General features: G+C 32.2%; 2 protein-coding genes across 2 annotated transcripts in view; both read left to right on the top strand.

Annotated features, from left to right (window-relative positions):
- The first annotated feature begins 375 nt into the window (after positions 1 to 375).
- On the top strand, positions 376 to 1,539 carry LOC122003678 (nucleobase-ascorbate transporter 12-like). Its single transcript, XM_042558756.1, has 3 exons — positions 376 to 539; positions 649 to 935; positions 1,177 to 1,539. Exons 1-3 carry the CDS (start codon positions 479 to 481, stop codon positions 1,396 to 1,398), a joined length of 570 nt encoding a protein of 189 aa, XP_042414690.1. The 5' UTR covers positions 376 to 478; the 3' UTR covers positions 1,399 to 1,539.
- A 10,194-nt stretch (positions 1,540 to 11,733) lies between these two features.
- LOC122005658 (protein STRUBBELIG-RECEPTOR FAMILY 7-like) overlaps positions 11,734 to 16,812 on the top strand; it is a 41,573-nt gene continuing 36,494 nt past the window's right edge. Inside the window, exons 1-10 of the mRNA XM_042560775.1 lie at positions 11,734 to 11,957; positions 12,493 to 12,625; positions 12,761 to 12,832; positions 12,908 to 12,979; positions 13,054 to 13,125; positions 13,214 to 13,285; positions 13,846 to 13,917; positions 14,000 to 14,065; positions 14,138 to 14,203; positions 15,103 to 15,371. Of these exons, the coding sequence (XP_042416709.1) occupies positions 11,852 to 11,957; positions 12,493 to 12,625; positions 12,761 to 12,832; positions 12,908 to 12,979; positions 13,054 to 13,125; positions 13,214 to 13,285; positions 13,846 to 13,917; positions 14,000 to 14,065; positions 14,138 to 14,203; positions 15,103 to 15,371 (1,000 nt within the window). The 5' untranslated portion in view covers positions 11,734 to 11,851. The remainder of the gene's footprint in view (positions 11,958 to 12,492; positions 12,626 to 12,760; positions 12,833 to 12,907; positions 12,980 to 13,053; positions 13,126 to 13,213; positions 13,286 to 13,845; positions 13,918 to 13,999; positions 14,066 to 14,137; positions 14,204 to 15,102; positions 15,372 to 16,812) is intronic.

Below are 16,812 nucleotides of genomic sequence, written 5' to 3'. Positions count from 1 at the left end.
ATACTAGTTTTTTTTTTTTTTTTGCAGTTGCATTTGTTGTATTTTCATATGTTTCTCAGTGAACTTCTAAACAATTCTTTTTTCATTAATTTATTAAGGCTTATTATAAGTTTCAGTTTGATGGTGCAAATTGTTTTCTTTTGTAATCCATCTGTTTCTTCTTTGGTTTAGGAAAGTTGAAGTGAATCCCTTGATAGCTGTTTCATAGGTTTGTTCCATTATTTTCCAGTACGTACTGGAATCACTATCAATAGCCCTCAAGGACTGTTTACAACCTTGCAATCAAATTAATTGGACTTATAATCTAATGTATGGTCATCTGGAGCATGAATATTGGAGGATTCATGAATGACTCTTCGGATGATGAATGTATGTCATTTAATATTGGTTCATCTCTAGTGTCTTGGCTGCACTTTGGGGCACAGGAGTCGCTTCAACCACTCTCACTGAGAATATTCACACTATTGCTACAACTAAAATGGGTAGTCGGAGAGCTATTGAGCTCGGTGCTGTCATTCTCATTCTGTTATCTTTTGTTGGTAAGCACCAATGCTATTTCTCCTCGCTATACATCAAAAGAAAGAATTCTTGTTACTTTTTTTTTCTTCCTGTTATCTAGCAATTGTTGCCATCCCAATTTTTGATCAGGGAAAATAGGAGGATTTATAGCTTCTATCCCAGATGTCATGGTGGCTGGTCTTCTTTGCTGTATGTGGGCCATGATTGCTGCTCTGGGCTTGTCAAACCTGCGATACAGCGAGACTGGAAGCTCCAGGAATAATATCATAATTGGCCTCTCATTGTTTCTCTCATTATCAGTACCTGCCTACTTCCAGCAATATGGACTTATTCCATCTTCAAATTCATCCGTTCCAAGTTACTTCCAACCATATGCTGTTGCATCTCATGGACCTATTCATACAAGTTCTCGAGGGGTATGTCTTCTTCTTCTCCTACAATGTTTGTGCTGATTATTACCCATGTGACCTTATATTAGTGTTTAGACTTGAAATATCAAGTTAGCACTTAGAAGTTACGTGGGGTATGATGCCCACATAATTATACTCTTGAATATATTCCCTTTGACAAATCAGTGATAGATAATCTAGTTCATAGGATCTTTCTGGAGTTTGAAGTTAGAATAGATCTGATTACTGATATGTGTGACAATTTCAGGTGAACTATGTTCTGAATACTTTGTTTTCATTTCACATGGTGATTGCATTTATTGTTGCATTTATTCTTGACAACACTGTTCCTGGGAGCCGTCAAGAACGTGGAGTATATGTTTGGTCTGAACCAGAGGCAGCAAAAAGGGAACCAGCCATTACCAAAGACTACGGCTTGCCTTTCAGAATCGGACGTATGTTCACATGGGTGAAATGGGTTGGCTTATAGCACATTGCGGACGGAAAAGATCCATTACCAAATTGACAGTTTTAACTTCATTCTTCCTTCTGCCACTACTAGTCTACTATTGGATCTTGTTCTAGGTTTAGCGATTTCACGAGTGAATTTTAAAACAGCGGTTAGTCAATGATGAGGTTTTGTAAAACTTGTGTGTTTGAAAAATTATTGTCATGAAGTTAAGGATAACTTGTATGATACAAATTTAATTTGTGGATCAATATGTATACATTTTGTTTGTATAATATAAAGTTTTATTTATTTGTTAAATAGTCTTATTATAAAAATGATTGTGGTTGTGGATATTCAATTATATGTAAATTTTGAGTATTTTTTATAATTTTTGCTATTTAATTAAGAAAAACATTATTTTTTATAAATTTAAAAAGACAACGTTTTTAAGTAATAAAAGACAACGCTTAAAAAACAATGTCTTTGAGACCAACCACAACGCTTTTAAAGCGTTGTCTTTGATATGTGCATTTTTACAACAGCATCTATAACAACGCTTTTTAAGAACGAAAAGACAACGCTTAAAAAGCGTTGTCTTTTTGACCAACCACAACGCTTTTAAAGCGTTGTCTTTGATATGACTTTCTACAACACCATCTACAACATCACTTTTTAAGTACATACGACAACGCCAAAAAAGCGTTGTTGTTTAGCTTTTTTCTTGTAGTGCAATCATCTTCTAAGATACAACGATTTGTGTCTTGAAATAGAAGCACTCTAAATTTTGAGCTTTGTCGAACTTTCGAAGCCTTAAAACTCTCAAGAGAGGAGAGAGAGAAGAGAACTCAAGAGGATAATTCACAACTTGCTTAAGTGTATTGAGTGAAAGGAATGAGGTTTGTTTTATAGGGATGAAGGGTTACTCCCAAGAGGTAAAAAGTTTCTTTCAAGACGTGAAAAGTTTCTTCCAAGAGGTGAAAGGATATGGGGTGTGTCTTTTCCATTAAACATTTTTATTATGAATAATTAATTTAATTAATTAATATGATTAATGATTTACTTAATCTATTATAAATATTAATTAATCAATTAATTAATATCACAATGATTAATCTTTTAATTAATTAATAAAATTAATTATAATTCCATACCCCTAAATGGTTCCACATACTTAAGTTAACGTTCATCCATGAATCTAACTCATATATGAATTAAATTTCGTTCGATCATATCAGACCAACCCTTCATTAGATATAGTAAAAAGTAAAGTCATTAGTATACTAAAATGACTTTACTTGGTCCTTAGTCTATGCACTAGCTTTATTATTCATCATAGAACACCATAATTTGTTGAACAATGCTCAGAATTACTTCAACTTTTTCAATGAACTTGTTGATCCAATAATCTTCCTTTATTTCCTTAATGGCTGCAATGCACTTGCTCTGATTAGTAAATAGACCATAATAAACATCTTGCTTTGAACTCCTCTAACACTTCCATTTAATTAGAACACATATCCTAATTATGATTGTAAGTTACCATGGTCCGATATGATCGTACGAAAAAGGGGCCAACCACGGTAAGGCCAACACTTTCTGAACTAAGTACATATTGACCATTAGTGCATTGTCTAGTTTTTTTATATATAGTAGTTTTATTAATGTTATAATAAATTAAAAACAAACAAAATGAAAAATGAAAGGAGTTGGATGTATAAAAAGAATTTACCTAAATGTTGGGATTTAACTTGTGAGTTTATGACTGGGTTGGAACAATTTTTAAAATTTTCATTTAGTAATATTGAGTATATAGTGATAATAAGATAAAGTGTTTCTGTAGAAAGTGTCACAATGATAAATTTTTATACTACGATAAAATTAGAGAACATCTTTCTAGATTTGGTTTTACCACTAATTACTATAATTGGATATGTCATGGTGAACCACCCATATCTGATGAGGATTATGGATAAAACATTCAAGTCTTGGTTAGTGAGAATCAGAGTTATTATGATCAATTAAATCTATATCAGAGGATGATAATTGATGTAGTGGGTTAGAATATTATTCCTGGACTGAGTGGTGTAAGTTCTACTTGTCCTCCAATAGTTGAACAAATATTTACTACTTATGTATTTCCGTTGGAAGAGGTAGAAGTACCAAGTGTTGATGAAAATGCGAATAATGAAGCATATATATAATTTCAGGAAGTATTAAGTGTTGTAGATGAACCGGTTTATGTTGATTGTGATAGTCACACTAAATTATCTCTTATCGCAAGACTGTTGAATATTAAGGCAGAGTATAATGTGTCTAAAGATTATTTTAATGATTTTGTTTAAGTTATTGGTGAGACATTGACACATGATCATATAATGCCCAATGATTTTTATAGTATGAAAAATTTGTGAAAAAATTAGGTCTTCCGGTGGAAAGAATTGATGTTTGTAGAGATGGTTGTATGCTATATTGGGGAGACAATGAAGGTGCAAATGTTTGTAAATTATATATTCAAGCTAGGTACAAGAGAACTAGAAGGAGTCAACAACATCGTAAATCATACAGTTTGTTATTTTATTTGCCTTAACTCCTAGGTTACAAAGATTTTATACATCAAAGGCAACTACTGAACACATGAGTTGACATACAAATCATTAAACAGAAGAGGTGTTAGTGTGTCATCCATCAAATGCAGAGGTGTGAAAAATTTTAGATAGAATATATCTGAAATTTATGAAGGAAACTCGAAACATTAGGTTAGGTCTCTATGCAAATAGACTTGCTCCATTTGGAAAATTAGGAAGAAATTATTCTTGTTGGTCAATTATCTTAACTCCATATAATCTTCCACCTAGTATGTGCATGAAAATACCCTATATATTTTTAACATTGATTGTACCTAGCATGCAAAATTCAAAGAAGCTAATAAATGTTTATATGCAACCACAAATTGCAGAACTGAAAAAATTATGGGATAAATGTTTTCTTATATACGATATTCATACTAATCAAGTGTTTATAATGAAGACTTCTCTTCTTTATACCATAAATGACTTTTCGGCTTATGATATGCTATCGGGTTGGAGTACTGTCAGGATCTTAGGATGCCCCTTATGTATGGAGAGATAAAAGTCAATCAAATTGAAAAATAGAAAGAAGTTGAGTTATTTTGATTGCTATAGATAATTTTTATTTCCAAATCATAATTTTAGAAAGAATAAAGATGAGTTCACTAAGAATACAATTGAAAGAACACTTCCACCATTAAGATTAACAAGTGAACTAATTTGGTTCAGTATTTAACTTTCCATCTGTTATTGAAGAGCCACATGGTATAATATATGAATTTGAAAGTACACATAAATAGACTAAATGAAGTATATTTTGAGATTTACCATATTAGTCTAGTCATTTGATTCATCATAATCTTGATGTAATGAATATTGAGAAGAATATTTTTGATAATATGATAAATACAGTGATGGATATTGCAAGAAAAATTAAAGACAATTTAAATGTAAGAAAAGATATGCGACTCCTTTGTAAAAGACCCACTATTGATGTCGATGAAAGTAGTCGGGGACAAAAGACAAAAGATAAAGGCAGTTTATACATTGAATAAGGATTAGAGACATGTTGTTTGTGAATGGTTAAAATCATTAAAATTTCTAGATATGTCTCTAATCTTGGAAGATGTGTCAATAGAAAGAAATGTAAATTAATTGGTTTGAAAAGTCATGACTATCATATATTCATTCAAAGGCTCATTCATGATATTTACTAAACAATTTTGGGGCATTCACTCCGGGAGAAGTTAGAGAGAGATATTTTAATCATTTTATGTAATTTAGAAAGAATATTTCCATCCTCATATTTTGATTCTATGGAATATCTTTTGGTTCATTTATCATATAAGGCCAAAGTTGGAGGATCTATTCATTTTCAATGGATGCATCCATTTAAAAGGTAAAATGTTTATCTTTTGTACTTTGACAATCTGAATGCATAAAAATTGACTAATTTTATTATATATTAATATCTAATACAATTTGTTTTATTACAATCAGATTTTTATATAATTTGAAAAAAAAAAGTAAAAAATAATGCATGAGTTAAAGCTTTTATTGTTAATGCATACATTATGGAGGAAGTAATAACTTTTGCATCATATTATTTTAAGTCTCACATTAAGAGAAAAAGATGAAGAGTGGGAAGAAATGAAGATAGTCTTATTAATCTAAATGGAACTCATTCTTAATTTTTAATTACCTTGGTCAACCAAGTGGACTATATAAGTAAAGATATTTAACTGGTCAAGAATGGTGGGTAACCCAGATATATATTTAAATTTTATAGAATTGTCTAGAAGTATCATCATATTACAAGTTAGTATATATTTCCTATTTTTTATATTTCTTATGTCATAAATTGTTTATGTTATATTTTTTATGGTAGGATTTTCCAAAACTTATATTCTGAATTGTCAACACGAGAGTTTGATCGCTTATGCAAAGAAGAATTTGCACCATGGTTCAAATCATATGTAAGTATACAATCTAAATTTGGTTTACACAGATGTACACTTTTAAACATATTTATTTGACTTTAGGTTTTTGATAATCAAGCTCCTCTTGAACAAGAATTGTTATTCCATCTATCATGAGATCCAAAAATATTGGTACGCACTTGACCAACATATTTCATAAATGGATATAATTTTCATACTCAAGAATATAGAATAAGGAAGAGTACAATGAATAGTGGGGTTTGTGTTCAATCATCCAATGATAGAGGTATAAGTAATGATTTTTATAGTTTGCTGAATGAAATTATAGAAGTAGAATACCATAGCCCAGAAATACGAGTTATCTTATTTATGTGTCACTGATTTAACCTTGTTAAAGGGATGAAGGTGCATCCACAGTATAATTTAGTTGAAATAAATCATAAGAGGTTGTATAAAAGATATAAATCATTTGTGTTGGCATAACAAGTGATTCAAGTATTCTATTCTTTATATCCTAGTTTGAAACATAACAAAATTGATTAGTGGGTTGTTTGTAAAATGAAAGCACGGAAACAAATTTAGTAACGTTGGGAAGATATTGCATATCAATAAGAGGAAGTTGCAAATATGGGTGACAATTTTTGATCTGACACAAAAATATGGCCCGAATTAAACACGAAAAAAATTAGGTTAAGGTTAAGTCTTACTAGGTTCGGCTAGGGTCGACCTGATTGATACGATTAATAAATGAGTTGAGTTTAGGTCAACCTGAAATGACTAGACCGTGAACCCATTTATAAATATTTTTAGGTCGAGCTCAGGTCAGATTCTGGGTGAGTTAGCATTAAAATAAGTATATTTTTATAAAATAGGTCTTTTCGGGTCGGGTTCAAATTAAGATGAATATGATTTTATAAATGGGTCATTTTGGGTCGAGTCGAATTCGGGTTGGATTTGGGTTATGAGTTATTTTAGGTAGGGTTCAGGTCAAATACAGATAAATGGGTCTGGTTCAGGTCAAATACAGATAAATATTTTAATATTTATAAAATATTAATGAGGTCGGGTTCAGATTTTGATGTTCTAACCCACTAACCCGAACCCGACCCGAATTGTCACCCCTAAATGCGAATACATTTCAGACCATGGAATATATTATTCCAATATTACGAGATGTTGGGCGTTTGGGCGTTACTGGAGACGAAGGGTTTCCCTTCGTTACTCTCCTTTTGCTGCAAACGCCAAGGAGATGAAGGGGCGTCCTTTCCCCTTCGTCTTCCTTAGCCTTCTTATAAGAGGCGTCCAAGTGCAGATCAAAAAGGGAGAGCTTCTGGCGAAGGTGATCAGGGAGCACCGAGGTGATCGTAAAGAGAGAGATCGTGTGAGAGCAAAGGGAGAGCATTCAGCTGGGATTTGGCTCGTGAACTTTGAAGCGCTTTTCGATTGCTCCGTGATCGTGCTTCCGACAGCGGCAACCTCTTCGACGATCGCCGACGTCTTCAACAGTACTTCGGGAGATCACTGTGAGTTTATATTTACCGCATCGCTTTGTTTTATCTTTGTATAGTTTCGATTTCATGCTCTCAAATTACCAACACGAGACCCCAGCGGAGTAGTGATAAATATGAATGCAAGTAAAATTCATGAGAATGATGATGATGATGATGATGATGATGATAATGATGATGATGATGATGATGATAATGACTTTAATTTTTGATGATGGGTAAGTTTTGTTATCTTAATATAATAAAAATATGATATTCTATTTTCATATATGATAATGTTTTAATTTATGAGTAAATTTAATTTTAATCTGTAAATTTATAAAACTCGTAGCTCAATTAATTGTTTATATATTATCTCATTCTTAAAATTATATATATTTTATTTGTTAATGCACTATATTTTTCCTATAAGTCATTACAGGTGGCATCTTAATATTTTATTGTGCACTCTCTGATCTACTAGCGAATATGGTAAGCTTTTTTTTTTTTTATGTTCTTCATTATGCATCAAACTTTTATTTAATTTATCCTAACAATTTTGTTTGACAGTCTTGATGTGGTGGGCGAAGAAGTTATCTTGGTCAATCTACTTTATCACCCAACACTAGACCTATCACCCCCCTTCAGGTGTAGGTCATTTCCATGTACCTTTGCCAGCACCTTCTCATTCACCGTCACCAATACCTTCGCCAATACATTTGTTAGTACCCACGTATTTTCCTGATTCAGCCAAACACTCAGCTATTGATGTTATCGACCCTCGAGAGTTTATAGTCCTATACTCAGATATTCGTAAGTACTATAAAATATTTTATTTTTTCAACTTTATTAATTAATTATTTAATATTATTTATATTTAACTTTATGATAGATTTGAAAATTCTATATGAGTTATTTGTGAGATTAATAGAATAGTGAATAACCATTGGGGAGGAACTTCAATGGCATATACAAACACTTCAACACCCACAAAAGAGCTATGGTGGAACAAGTTTAAGGTATATCCCACTTCAGTTTATATATAAAATTAAAGTGAATATATAATCAATTTCTTGCTCCCATTTCAACGGACATTTAATTGGGACTAGAGTGAAGAGGTTGAAATAAAAAGAATTTTTAAGAAAAAAATGTGACAATCACATTCGGAATGTACTTAATCATGGAAAGACTAGAGAAAAAAAAAGCCACCCTTCATCACCGATGAACATTGGGTTAGGATCTCCAATGTTTGGGCAATCGAGGAGAGCAAACAAGAAGTTAACAGAATAGAACAAATCAAGCTTATAATTTTGGAGGCTCGTCTGCGATTTATGTGAGAGGCTTTATCAATATCGATGAGCATACAGGTAGATTGGTAATTTTTTAACTCTCCTACTAATTTTTTTAATCTAGTTCATACTATTTCATTATTTCTAACAGTATTTTTTTAGACCAAGAAAATAGGGAAGGAGCCACACTCATTGATACTTTCGCTCACGCATTTATAAAAAAAAAAGATAAGACTTGGAGCAGGAATAGAGCTAAAACAATTAAGGTTTAGATTAATCTTTGATCTTAATTTATAACTTAGATTCTATTAGTTATGAACATGCTCTCTCTTTATATTATATGCATTTCTATTATATCTAATTAAGATTATATATATTTTAAAAATATTGTTATTGTAATTTTATTTTATTTTTTCTTATTAATATAGGATAAATATGATGAACTAGAGCTAGCATTGAGAAATTCACATGCTAGTGATGAATCCAGCAGATCTGAGCCCTCTGTTGGTATTAATATACGTTTATAGTTGAAGACGAGTGGGGGATAGAAAGAGAAAAGGATATTGGAATGAATTCTTTGACCAAAACTCATATAGTTGCTGGTACATTTTTTCCACCCCACCAATATTAAGGGCACAAATAAATAATTTGACTAAAGAGGTTAGCAATTTGAAGAGGATAATATTGCAAAGGGATGAGGAAATGAGAGAAATGCACTAACAATAGGACCTCATAATGCGACATCGTCAGTTATACTCCGCTCCACGTCAGATTCCTTCCGATTTTGGTGATGACGACGATGGTGATGGTGATGACTATCATGATTTTGTTTATGTATGACTGCTTATAAACCCTTTATTTTTTGTATTTTTGATTGATACTATTAATATGTTTTGAATAAGATTGGTAAGGGCAAGTAAGCTGGTGCAAATTGAAATTTTATGTCGGAGAAAGTGACTATTTATATATTAAGTTTTGTGTTAGGATTTTTGTTTCTTATTTAAAATTGTACCTTTTGTTGTTTGTTTGTTTTGATGGCAGAAAAAAAGAAGAATGGAATAGGAAGAAAAAGATGATTTATTAATATGTTTGTGCATGAGGATATTTTCATTTGGATTGACTTATTGAAGAATGTTAGATATTTTTAGATATGATGGCTTGATAACCTATATGGATTTTCAATTTGTATGGATTTGACTTGTTTGTATGGAATCCTTATGGATATATTTGTTTTTGACTTTATGATTGTAGATTTGGTTTGGAATGTTAAATAAAAAAAATGATTAATCAGGCTGGTAACGTTGAGCCTGAGGTGACCAGCCCAGTCCCACAGAAGTTAGCTCAATATCCTTTAGTTGGGTGTCCCATTTGGAGGAAAAATTCCTACAAATTTGCCATAGCTGGGACTTGAACCGTGGGTGTTTGGTTGACAACTTGGATGCCCTGCCGCTACGCCATAGCTGTTTGTTTGAAATGTTAAATAGAATGTGAATGTTGTGAATAAGATGTGATGTAATATTAAATAGGATGTGTTTGTTATAAATAGGTGTATGTTATAAATATGATGTGTATGTTGTGAATATGATCTGATCTATTATGTAAACACAATAAAATGTAAAAAATGAATAGGTTCTAGATAAAATATTAGCATTTTGCGCCGAAAATTTTTCGTTGTCAAATTATTGTAAAACTACTGTGCATTATAATTATATGACGAATCACCTTTTCATTACAGATTGACAATGAATCCATTTTCATTACCAATTTGCAATGAAAAGTTGATTCACTGCAAATTGGCAACAATACTATATTTGTGATAGATTTGGCGACAAATCTATTTTCGTTGTAAATCTATGATGAAAATTGGATTTGTCACCAAATCTAGGATGAAAACAAATTTTCATCCCAGATTTAGGTATGGTGGTTTTTTGCGATGAATTTTATTTTTGTTGTGAAATTGTGATGAAAAAAAAATCGTTGTAAAATTAGCGATGAATTTTAATCTTTTCGTCGTAGAGTTTTGCGATAACTTATTTGCGACAATTTTTTTTTATCGCAGAGTTTGTTGCAAATTATTTTTAAGATGATTTTTTTTTAATTTATCATAAATTTCATCGCAAATGTTTTTTTTTATATTTATTTATTAGTATGTGTTGGATGAAAGATTTATGAAAACCAACACTCTAGCATAGTGGACAACATTGCTAGAGTTCAACAAAGTTTTATGTAGCTAAACCAATTTGATCACTTAGGAACCTTGCTAAGTTTATGTTTAGGAACTTTTAAAAAATATGGATAAATCATGACATGATGCATGTAATATGAGAATACTAATATTAATTTATTTGATTAATCAAATAATGTATTATTAATTATATTATATTTAATTGAGATAAATTGAAATTTAATATATCTAATTAAATAAAGAGAAAGTAAGTATCAAATTATTAATTAATTTGTATAATTTTAAAATAAGCCATTATACATTCAACCGTGTTTTAAATATCTATAATTGTTAATGTACGTCGGTTTACATAAAAATCATATTTTATATATTGTTTATCCTAATCATCCAACGAGTTGGTTTGATGCATGGTTAAGTTATTGATTGCTAATCAATAGGTCATGAGTTTAAAATTCACTTATGACCTCTAATTTATTTATACAAAACGATCAAAATCATGTAGTTGTGCTCATCGTCAACGATCTGTGATGCCTGCCAGCCAATATTATTCTATCATCAAATAATATTTTAGAAATATTCTAAATTAATTTTGAAAGTTCATAAAATGAAACATTAATTAAGAATTTACGTAAATAAGATCTTCATAATATTTACAAAATACTTTTTAGAACTTAAAAAAGATAATTTAATCAGTCAAATTATTTCACTTAACATTAGAAAAGTTGTATTTGGCGATTGCTCCCAGTATTCTCATGGGAAATTGATTAGTTTTTGTGAACTGTCAGCAACTCCCTATTAATATTTTATTTTATTTTATTTTATTTGAATGCGAGATATCATATATTTTTCTCGGTTCAGATTTCTTTATCAGTCGACAGTCGGTGCCAGTTAGCTTTCTTCTTCCTATACGGCTATACCGTGATCAGTTCAAAAAGGGGGGACTTTTTATACCCGCACTGTGAGCTGGAAGTGGACAAGCCTTTTCCTCCTCTTTTTTTTTTCTTTTCTTCCGATCCGGAGGATAATGGCGCGGATGAGAGGTAGAGGAATTGTGGCGATTTGGGTTCTTCTTGCGTGCGTCTGTGCGAGGTATCCGAGCTTCGTCGTCGCCGACACCGACTCGAATGACGGTGAGTTGATGAGTGGATGCGAGGGGGGAGTGGGGAAGTCTATCATTGCTGCTGTCCGTGGGTTAAAATTTTACTTTTTGGATGCTTGTTTTTGTATTTGACTGTTTAAGTTGGGAAGTTGTCTTGTCGATCTGTTTCTTGTTCCGTCTTTGGTTGAAAATTACCAGAATAATCGCCAGTCGATGTTTTTATGGGGAATTGACTGAAAATTTGAAATTTTTGTGAAAAAATGATGTACGTCGATAGGAGAGGATTGAATCTACGGAAAAGTGGGTGTTCGGGGTTAAAAGTATATGATTTTTTTTTTTTTGCCGATGAAGGTTCTAGGAGAACTGAAGCAATTAATCTATTTCCAGGAGTTTTTAGAAGGCTTTGTTTCTCTAACTGTATTCTACTATCACTCTCGGGCCTTTTGGTAAACAAGGATTGCTAAGTCTAGACATGTATTTCTCTAGCTCCGATTCGGAGGAGTGATTTGTAGCTTTATCCAACAGTCAATCTTGAAAATCTTCTTATTATAACACTTACTGTGCAGCTTCGGCCCTCAACGTCCTGTTCAACAGCTTGAACTCCAACTCCCAGCTGACAGGCTGGAAACAAAATGGTGGTGATCCATGTGGAGAATCGTGGAGAGGAATTACATGCTCTGGTTCATCAATTACTGCAATGTGAGACAAACTGTGCTGAACTGGATGCTTATTCTTGTCTCTTTTGTTTTTTCACTGACATTTCTGATGAACTTGATGCTAGGATTTCTTTTTTCTAGCTGCCATATTTGATGTGTGTCTCTTTTTTCCATTTAGCACATTGTCAGGGTTGGGCCTTACTGGGACACTTGGGTACAACATGAATCAACTGTCTTCCCTAACTGAGCTGTAAGACAAATCCTTGCTCTTCTGTTCGTAGCATGAAAATTATTTTAAAGTTCTGATTTCCTTGTATTGATGCAGTGACTTGAGCAAGAATAATCTTGGAAATGGAGTCCAGATACCATATACTCTTCCTACAAATCTCCACAAACTGTAATCTAGTCTAACCTTGATGGCATACTATGATACACTCATTGGTGTCTCTCTTATGATAATTCCATCTGCAGAGACCTCAGCAATAACCAATTTGGTCAAACAGTACCTTATATAATCTCACAGATGACCTCATTAGAATATCTGTGAGTGGCCTTTTGAATCACACAATCTTTATTTTATTTTCTATCTTACCTAATATTTGTTGGATTAAATATAGATATGTTGATGTAGAAATCTTTCTCACAATCATCTTCAAGATAATTTGGGTGAAATGTTTCAAAGCCTCTCTCATCTAGCAACGATGTAAGTGTAATTTTAAATTGTTATATTTGTTGAGAATAGTTCAAATTCATTTGATTTCCACTATAGCTACTGGCTAGATTATGATTTTGGTTTCTTATATATAATACTTGCTGCTATTGCTTTCCACGTTAGTTACTGAAATATTTTTAAGAGGTGGTTGCTCAGTAATGAAATTATGCTAAGTTTAGAAATTTTAGTTTAAGAAGTTTTTTTCCAGTTTTTTTTTTTTTTAAATATTGTAAGTGCTCATTATTATTATATTTTCACTAATCATAGTAAACCTGATAAATGTTAGCCCTTTGTTTTTAGGATTTCAGGATTATGGTTGGGCCTATAATGAATCCTAACCCCTTGTTTCAATCATCTCAGTTATTAATAAAATTTAATCTCTTTTACAAGTTTGTTCTCTCTCGAGTCTTGGGCTCTACATCACTAAGTTTTTGTTGACCTCTGCACATCAATAGCATGCAACCTTTTGTGATAGACTTTGAAGTACGAATTATATTCTTATCCGCAAATGTGATTTCTCAACTTTCCTAAAAGTGGAAATTTCACTGTAGGGATTTGTCTTTCAATTCATTTTCTGGTGATCTTCCGCAGAGTTCTAGCAGCTTAACAAGTTTGACGAACCTGTAAGAGAAACATTGCGCATATATTAATATTATTTTCCAGTAGATTTTGGCTTAGAAACATATGTTGTTCTGAATGTTTTAGATATTTGCAAAATAACCAGTTCACTGGTCACATAGACGTCCTTGCCAATCTTCCACTTCAGAATCTGTAAGTTTGTTGGTATGCAAGAGGAAGAATTATGCATTTTGTATATTAAGGCATACATATATTTTCTTTCAGGTATGTTGAGAATAACCGCTTCACTGGATGGATTCCTAACCAATTAAAAGGGATAAAAAATCTTCAGTGAGTATTTATGGATCTTTACCATTATAAGGGTGTTTGCATATTTAATCAGAATTGCAAATTATGTATTTTAGACTACAAACATATCTATCTTTACATAATTGATCTTTGACATATGCCACTACCTTATGATCCTCTCGATAAACCTATCATCATCATCATCATTTTTCATGGTTAGTAGTAATTATTGTATCTAATCTGAACCTGTAAGCTATCAATAATTTTTATGAAGATAAATGTGTATCAATAATGTTTATTAAGTTAAATGTATCTTATATTCATTTAATATGATATTACCATAACTGAAGCTCATCTTATTGGTTGGCAGCAAATGTTCATTTCCACCAATATCTTAAAGGCTTTATGTGCATGGCCAGGTTACTGCATATTGGAGGATAAGTAATAACTATTAAATAATTTATAATTATATTTCAGAAAAAACAAACTTTATTTCAATAATCTTAATAAAAATTAAAAAAACAAACTTAAACATGATTTGCACTTTCATAGTGATTAACAAATTGCTAATTCTATTTGTCTCTTACACTTGCCAATATGTAAAATGTGTACTTCCTATGCTTTTACTTTATAAATCAACAACTCACTAATCACTTCCCACTTGTCCCTTTTTGAATAAAGGGATCTCTTGTTTTTCATTTTTGTTGGTTCTTTTGTATCTGGATTACATTAACTATACACCATGCTTGTCATCTTCTACTCATCTAGCCTATTCCTAAAAATATTACATTTGTTTAAACTAAAAGACTGGCTGGTTCATTAAGTCATTTAACATCAAAGCAAGATTTGACTGCATAAGCATATAGGAAGTGGTGAAATACCGCATGTTCATATATTAAAACATTGATTATAGTAACTGTTTTATGGCACTTGTTTTGTAGGACTGGTAACAACCAGTGGAGCTCTGGTCCAGCACCTCCACCTCCACCTTATTCTCCTCCTCCGCCAGGTCGAAAAAGTGACCCTGGTCAGCAATCTGGTCATGGGGGTATTGGTGGCGGAGGAATAGCAGGAATCATTATATCTATATTGGTTGTAGGTGGAATAGTTGCATTTTTTGTTATAAGGAGGAAATCACGAAACTACTCGGTTGAAGAAAATCTTAATCAAGATCAACCTTTTGCTCATCTTGCTCCAGAGGAAGTTAATGGTATGTTAGATTTGAAAATTATGTGCAATTTGGAGAGAGTTTAACTGTGACTACTTACATAATTTTCCCTAATCTACCCAATTTTAGTATATACATGTGTCTTTATTATTATGACTTAACACTTCCATTCTTCATCATTTATGCCCTTGGCAAACTGTAGAATGAATCTTCCTTCATTGTCTTGATCAATTGCAGATGTCCACCCATTCTAGTACCTTTCTGAAATATTCTGTAGTTGTAGTTGACTGCCCACTCAGTTAATTTCATAAATTGACCTTGGACAGGGAGTCCCTCTCTGGGATGTTTTAGTGCATTATAACTGTCAAGTGTCTAATTCTACTTATTCTGCACTTTTACTTGTTTGCATATTTGCCATGCAACTGAAAAATGTCTTGAGGAAAAGATAGTAGACAGGAGTAAATAATTTTTTTTGGGATTTTTGAGGCCTTAAAAGCTGTGGAATTCTCAAGAGAAATTTTCATTTAGGCTTTCTCCTTTTGGTTCTAGTAGCCATTAGTTTCAAACTTCCTTTTCACCAAGACTGTGCAGTTTGCTGTACCATTGTTACAAGCAATATGATATATCCAAAACATTCTTGGTTATTTTATTTTTGTCAATTTCATTTTTATCCTTTTCTTTATTTTCATTTGGTAACCCTGTCATTCTATTGGTTGACAATGAAAGGTCTTTCTGAAATTTGAACCTTCAGTTTCTTTGAGAATGAAGGTAGGCATAATTCCCACCTGAAAGTACCTAGGTACTGAAGAACATAGTGAAGCCACCTAGCAAGCCCTTTTGACATTGGATAACTTACCCATATTTGGCCACCAGTAACAGTATGATATTACTGCATAACTATACTTAACATAATGTTAAAACAAAATTAAGATTTATGCTCTATGATAGACATGAATGATTGTTGAATAATTAAGAGTTTAATTGATTTTTCTAATGCCACTCCCTGACTTACTAGCCACTTGGTCCATGGCTTTACTACATAATTCAAGGGGCCCTCTCTTACAGGGTAGAATAGCCTGTAAATAGGAAGACGTTACTTAAGGGGCTATGGCTAAATTGAGCTGAACCTACTGTGATATGTTGTCAATGTCAATTTCAGACATTAACTTGAACTATTGGTCGGTTAAAATCAATTCAGATGTGACCTTCTCAAGCCTAATGTAGTTCGGATATAACAAAACCCAATAGATTAAACTCACCATTTTTATAACATAGTTCACCAAAATTGAGTCCTATGTATGTTCTAATTTGAGTGATTCACTTTGAAATGAATTCCTTTGATATTCTACCGGGGTATTAATAGGAAATTCCAAGGAGTAGGTGATCAACCCACTACCTAGGACCTAGGCAGTAGGCAAGACAATTGGCATTAAAAAATGTTAGCATAGAAAAGAGAAATATATTAAAATAAGAATGACTAGAA

The sequence above is a fragment of the Zingiber officinale genome, chromosome 7B (genome assembly GCF_018446385.1).
Source record: "Zingiber officinale cultivar Zhangliang chromosome 7B, Zo_v1.1, whole genome shotgun sequence".
Classification (NCBI taxonomy): domain Eukaryota; kingdom Viridiplantae; phylum Streptophyta; class Magnoliopsida; order Zingiberales; family Zingiberaceae; genus Zingiber; species Zingiber officinale.
The sequence above is the reverse complement of the archived record's forward strand: the minus strand, read 5'-3'. Positions and strand labels throughout refer to the sequence as shown.